General features: G+C 51.0%; 1 protein-coding gene across 10 annotated transcripts in view; it reads left to right on the top strand.

Annotated features, from left to right (window-relative positions):
• Positions 1–824: 824 nt before the first annotated feature.
• WBP1L (WW domain binding protein 1 like) overlaps positions 825–6937 on the top strand; it is a 61380-nt gene continuing 55267 nt past the window's right edge. For 2 of the 10 annotated variants that reach the window (XM_068949782.1, XM_068949773.1), the window contains exon 1: positions 886–993. Coding sequence is in view for 2 of the 10 variants with exons in the window: in XM_068949770.1 (XP_068805871.1) it covers positions 907–993 (87 nt within the window). In the remaining 8 variants the exon portion in view is untranslated. Of the gene's footprint in view, positions 994–6937 lie in introns of all 10 variants that reach the window. The other 8 variants (XM_068949772.1, XM_068949770.1, XM_068949775.1 and 5 more) reach the window with 8 other exon arrangements.

The raw sequence follows: 6937 nt of genomic DNA, 5'->3' as shown, positions 1-6937 counted from the left end.
GCGCGGGATCATGCGTCCGGGACAGCATGTGCGGAGAAGACCAAGAACGGGACAAGCCTAGGGGTTGCTTTCCCCAAACACTGTCCCATTTTCAGGCTTTCCTCCGCCGGCACAGACCAGTGGGAGCCGTGGGCCGGGAGAGGAGCCCGTGCCCGCCGGCAGCGCCGCGCAGCACACCGTGGGCAGCAGCGGCTCCTTTCCTCCTGGGAGCCGAGCGACCAGGATGTGCTCGGGCTGTCCGAGGAAACAAGGCGGCAAGAGGCCTCCTCCCTCTCTCGGGCTGCCTCGGCCCAGCGCCTCAGGGCGGCGGGGAGGCGGTTTCTGGGCGTGCGGGGCAGAGCAGCGCCGCGGTTGGGAAACCAGGGCAGGGCCGGCACGGGCTGGGTGCCTGGCGGCAAGGGGCTGGGGGGCCAGGAGGACAGGCCCCAGCCGGCCGGCCGGCTGCCCGAGGGGAGCCTTGGGGCTGAAGCCATGCCCTTCGGCCGCTGGGGTGTGAGAGAGGCTTTGGCAGGTGCTTCTGCTCCCTCCCGCTTTGCAAGGATGGAGGGTCCCGGCTTGCCCCCGCCGTGCTTCGCGCTGGGGCTGCAGGAGCAAGGGGGACCCCAGCACCCTGCCTCCTCCAACACCCCCTTCCCAGCCACTTCCGCCACACACAAGATGGCAGGGCTTCCCTTCTCGCCTCCCTCTACCGGCGCTCCACACTCAACATGGCAGATCGGAGCGCGCAGCCCCCACCCCTCCCGGTGCTGCCCTGAGCGATAGAGAGACAAGCCAATAGCCGACCGAGAAGTTCACCGTCCGCCCAATGGGCGGGCGGCGGGGGCGGGGCGGGGCGCGGGGTGCCCCCTCGGCTCCCGTCCCGGGCCGCAGTCGGGCTGGGGAGGCGGGGAGCGGGGGGTGGGGGGGATGGCGAGGAGGCTCCGCGCCGCCATGGCCCTGCTGCTCTTCCAGGCGCTGCCCGAGGGGCTGCCCGCCAGCGTGGAGCCCGCCCAGGTAGGGGCTGCCCCGGGGGAGCCGGTTGGGGGGCGCCGGGCTGGGGGGCTGGTGCCCCTGCGGTGGGGAGGCGGCCTCTGGCGGGCGCACAGGCCTGGGGGCTGGGCGTGGGGTGCCCGCGCCCTCTTGGGGGGGTGTTTGTGGGGCTGGTCATAGGGTGCCTGTGCCTCTGGGGGCTGCTAGGGGGGTGCTTGTGCCTCTAGAAGCTGCTGGGGAGCTGGTCGTGGGGTGTCTGCCCTTCTAGGGGGCTGTTTGTGGGGCTGGGGGCTGACTATGGGATGCCTGTGCTCTCTGGGGGGGGTGCCTGTGGGGCTGGGTGTGGGGTGTCTCTGCTCTCTGGAGAGGTATTGGGGGCAGAGAGCTGGGCATGGGGTGCCTGTGGCCTCTGGGGTGGTGTTTGTGGGGCGCGGGGCTGGGCATGGGGTGCTTGTGCCTCCTGGTGTAGGAGTGTAGTTTTTGGGAGGGGGTCATGCAAGGGCATGGCAGGGGTTGGAGCACGTGAGGAGCTGAGAATGGAGTGCCTGTGACTCTTGGGGGAAGAGGCTTTTGGGGTTTTACCCAGGGTTTTAATGAAGCTGGATGGGGGGCAGAGAGCTGGCGTGGGTGCTTGTGTGTCTTTGGGGGTGCTTTGAGCTAAGGGTGAAGGTGGCCATTGCAGGGTGGTTGCAGGCCATGGAAGAGGGGTGTTTCATGCAGGGAGACTAGAGGTAGTGGAAAGATGGCTACAGAAAGGGCACAAGACTTGAGAGAGTTGGCAGGTATGCAGGTACCTGTGGGCGGAGGTGCGCGTGTCCTTCAGGGATGGCAATAGGGAAGAAGGTGGCCTGTGAGGGGCTGGGGCTGGGGGAGGTTTGGGGTGGGTTGAAGAGTGGTCATGGGGCAGCTGGCCAAGGGACTTGAGCTGGTAGGGAAATGGGACTTGCCAGGTGTTGGGGGCAGCTGATCATGCCCTTGGTGGACACTTGAGGTACATAGGCCAGAAAGAAAGTAGGCTGGCCTTTTTGTGGCATGAACTATGGCAGGGAGGTCCATTGCAGGCCTCTGGGTGGGGGGAAGGAAGTGGGAGCTTGTTTCTCTTGGGAGGGGGAGAGCTAGGACTGTCTTTGTAGACTCTGACCACCCCTTTACTGCTTTCTTCATGTCTGGAAAGGGTTTTATCAAGGTTACTTCTCTCTCCTTCATTGCTTTACTGCATTTCATGGCTATGCCGCCGTACGCACTGTTCAGATTGCCAGCATTGTTCTTAGGTGCCCTGTATGTAGAAGCCTGTAAACCTTTCTCTCTGCGTTCAGTATTGCCTAGAGAGGACTGTACTAGGCCAAGTAACCTAGACACGAACTGGAAGTTATTGTTCATGGTGTCATGATATCTTTTTTCACCTTATGTAGAGCATAAACCAAATACAATGACTTCTGATTAGATGTGGCTAGTAGAAATCCTATTTTGCATGTGTTGAAGGTCTAAGCCATTGAGGTGCGGATCTGTGACTATAGCTGTAGGTGCTATGGGCTCCGTAGTGCTTACTGTCACAGGGATGCGTGTTTGGAGCGTCTCTTCTGGAAGAGGTCTCTTGAAATACCTCCCAATGCTTCTGGAGCGTGAAGAGGTGGGGAGTCTGGATGTGTCTGTAACTAGTATCACCCTGAATCTCCTTCAGTTGCACAGAGGTTAGGTGTTTGTCATTGCTGCTCCAGGGAGCCAGGTGCAGAATAGTGTCAAACTGTATGTTTTCCATGTTGTCTCAACGGGCTTTGGATGGAAGTATGAATGTTTGCTCCATTTCATCTGGGAGCTGAGGTACATAAACTAAGCATATACAAGAATGTCTCAGGTCCGTGCCGCTCTCTGATTGTTGTGATACTCCAGCTGCGAGCAGTGGTCAGGTGGTAGGATAATCTGTACAAAAGCCATGAAAGTCTTCAACCATATACATGCTAATAAAAATACCATACCTGCTTTGAAGACTGTGGAAGATCTTCCCTGTCCCATACAGCTTGCACCTAATGCATGGAGTAGGTAGAGGAAAGGAATAGGAAGTGGAAAAAGAGGAAAGGAAAAGGAAGGAGGACATGCAAGCAATAATAGAACTAGATTGCTGTGGGATAGTTGTATATGTGACTTGTGGATATCTTCTTCAGTCAGTGGACCAGAAATAATCCTAAAAAATAAGTTTTGAGTGGTACAATATATGAGGGTGGGGAAGAGGAGCTTTGGTGGCATATGTTTTCTTTAGATCACCTAGATGTGGTTGCATCTTCTACTCGTTTTCTTTTCGTAGTTTATCTATATAAAGCTCACGCTGCTTATTTTAGCTTTTAATGTAGACTCTGTCTGTCAAAAGGCTGGTATTATCTCGCTGCGTACCACAGATTGACGGCTACCCACTCAAAAATGATAGTGGTAATGTAGGATCTTGAAAATGAGCATGTAGCAAAACTTTGCTTTTGTGTTGATTCCGTCAGATCGGACGGGCTCAAAGGGAAGAGCTGCAATGGGGCAGTGCTGGACTTGGAAGATCTCTACAGCAGTGGTTCCTACGTTTCGAGCTGAACCCCTGACAGGGTTTGGCTCTTGTCCTCTCTAGATCCTTGCTGCCCTCACTGCCTCTCATGACTGCTGCCTACTTCCATCCATGTTTCAGACATTTGCTCTGCCCTGCTCGCTCCAGCTGTCAGGAAGAGCCTATAGTTCAGGGTCCATGCCTCACCTCTCAAAATTGGCCCATAGACCAGGTGGTCTAAGGTTGGGAGGTGCTGCAGGAAATGTGTCCTCTAAATAATTCAGGAGGTGGAGCTGTACTGCCTAGCCGCACTGAACAAACATTCCCGAGAACATGCTGTACTGTGCAGGAGGGTCTGATTTTTCAGGTTAAAATAAGTCCAGGCTGCCTAGGATCTTAAAAGACCTTTCTTTTAATTAAGCTTTTTTTCTTTTTCTTTTTCTTTTTCTTTTTTTTTTTTTAGGGTGGCGGGTAGAGGAGAAGGAAGATAATTAGCTCAGCACCATCCAGAGTCCATGTTGTTTAACTGTCTCCCTGACTGTTCTCTGCAATTTCACTTGTAATCAGAGCACAAAGCTCTGTTTAACAGGAGATGAATTTAAGGGCAGAGATGTTGCAATTATGTAATAAAATTAAAATCAGGGTAAACACCACAGGAAAAAGAAATCTAGCTGTGTTCAGTTATGACTGTATTCATATGACCTTAACTGTGTACCTTAGCTGTGCTTTCTTCTGTTGGTTTGAGGGCAGGGGAACTGGGGAAATAAGAAATAAATATCTTTAAAAATGAGTTTGATCACATTTGTAACTATAAGTTTTGTACATAAATCATAATTCTACTATAGTATGTCTCTACAGGGCAGAGTAAAGGTTATTTGACTATGTTAACTGTCTGTCTGCTTCCCATGGCATGCAGCTTAATTATCACATAATTTTCTCAACGGTTGTTTTCTTTAAAAACAAGAGATTTAAGTGCATGTTAACAATGCAACAAGTTTGAGGTATCCATACTTCTCTAAAAGGTGGTTTTGAGCCAAAATATGACAGAAGCATGCTCTTCTTAAAAACCCATTTCATCCCAAATTAAAGAGTTTGCTTGAAGTACTGGGACTGGAGGGATGATTCATTGTATTTGACAAAGAGGACAGATCCTTGCTTTAAGGAAGAGCTCAGCGTGACCGTCACTGCGGCTAACACCCCCGTAAGACAGTGTTTCTGGTCAAGGCTGCAGTCTAGCTCTGACCACAGCTCCAGTTGCACAATACGGAGTTGCCACGATTCAACCAAGAGTTTGGCTGCATCCGGGCCTTTTGAGAGCATTACTTTAGGTAGTGGTCTGTTTGTGAGCAGCGAGGCCTTAACTACCCATGTGTGAGAGAGGGTTATCTCCTCATTTGTAAATTTAAGACTATGTTTGTTGATTAAGCTTTAGCAGTTGCAACCAACTAACACTCCCATGTCTCCTGGGTCCTTCAAGAGGAGAGCTACTTATATAACTGTAAGATGTGTTTTGTCTGCCATGATATCTTTGTCTGTGACTCTTGATTTTTGGCTTGCTGATTTCTACAGTTTTGGCAGGAGGCAGCAGAGATCAAAGTACGTCCTGTACTTGCTCAGAACAGGAACCTCTAAATAACTCTGCAGATTGGATTAAGGACTCCTCGTACTGTGACGATTATACCACCGTGAAGTCCTCTGTGTCTCATCTGTGTAGCACGCTTTCCCACTGATTAAAATTCTTGCGTTTGTGACTTGCCCTCACAATTGCACACAGTGCTGTAAGGATTTCTGCTTGCATCACTGCAGCTGTGCAGCAGATGGAAAGCCTGGTCTGATAGTGTCAAATGCATCCTAGGTAGAAGCATGGCAATTCTCTTCAGGGTAGTAGAAGCAACTGTGCCACTAGGACCCAAAAAAGCCCTTCTGAGAATTTCTCCTCACCCTCCAAATATTAATTGACCAAAAGCCTAACTTTACCTTAAGAATAAACTTGGTCAGCTTTTGTAGGTTTGTAGCCCGGTGGAGGGGGGAACTTGCAAAGCTTCGTCTGCCAGCGTAATTTAGATATGGTTGGGTATTTTTTCCATCCTCCTGACCTCATGCCCGGTCAGTCCAGGTCAGCCTTCTCTGGTTAGCGGCAGCATCCAGTAGGTGGCATTCCCCCCAAGCTGTCCCAAAGCCACAGTTCCACTGGATGCTGCTACTGGGTAGCAGAGATCCTGCCCAAGGCAGTGATATCCCCACTGGCCCTCTTAGTGAGACAGAGGGATGGATGTGGTCAATGTCTGGCCACTTTTCAACAACAGACAGCTATTTGGCCCTGGCTAAAACGCCCGTTGATCCTTAGCTTTGATTTTTTTAGGAGTGCTGCTGTCATCACAATGCTGATGTCGTTACCTGAGCATCTTCAGGTAATCGCTTTTGTTCTGCCGTAAAGGTGGGAACTGTGCTCTTTTAGATAGCTCTGTTGGCCTGTACTAAACCGATGTTTTGTTGAGGTTGACCCTTGTCTATCTCTGTGGTATTTGAAAGGCATTAACCTAAGTAATATGTTGTCTTTCTTTGTATTCTGAAAATACACAGACATCCTCTGTGGTAACCAGCAGTATATTTAGTAAATGCAAAGCACCCACTCATTTCACTTTTTATTTTGTTTCTCTTAAGTCATTTTGGGAAGGCTGGGAGATTGAATAGTCATTAGCCCATGGCAAAAAGCTAGTAATGGGCTGATCTTCTGGCCTAGCTCTCCATCCAGTGTTGTCTGTGCTGTGCCCTTTGGTCGTGGCCATGCCTGCACGAATCTGTCCTTGTCAAGCAAGTACTGGAAGTTTAGTAACGCAGAGCTGCATGTGGCCTTTTGTTCTATCTCATGCCAATATGCATGTTTCATGTTGCAGTTTGGGATATACCTCTAATCTGAACGGATCTGATAAGTGTTTTAAAGGGTACAAAGTAAGGATTTGCCCTTTCTGGTCAGTTACATAGGAATCTCCTCTGCTTAGTAATGCATTTAACTGGTGACTTTATGGCTGTACATGCTCCCAAATTGCATATGTTTGCACGGGTTCCTGGCCATGAATCCAAGCCAAATAAGCGAACTGCTCCTGCCAGAGCTGCACCGCGGTCTTTGCAGCATGGAGAAAGTATGCAGCATGTCAGAGACATCTCAAAAGCAGTCTTTGAGTCAGGGAAGGTGCCCTGCCGTGACTAATGGCCCTTCTGAGATTGTCAGAGATGCTTATTGCATGCTGCAGGACAACCCGATTACCAGGTTTTGATCTGGGCTTCTGAGTCAGAAGAAAGTGAGCATGCAGTGTGGGAGAGTACCCCAGTATGGCTTCATGGAGAGATGCTCATGGGGTACGGGTCCCTCCTGCTCTCCTATGTGATTATAAAACCCAAAGCTAACAAGCTTGTTTTTGAGATGCCAACAGCTGATGCCGT

The sequence above is a fragment of the Struthio camelus genome, chromosome 7 (genome assembly GCF_040807025.1).
Source record: "Struthio camelus isolate bStrCam1 chromosome 7, bStrCam1.hap1, whole genome shotgun sequence".
NCBI lineage: Eukaryota > Metazoa > Chordata > Aves > Struthioniformes > Struthionidae > Struthio > Struthio camelus.
This window is presented reverse-complemented; position numbering and strand designations above follow the sequence as displayed.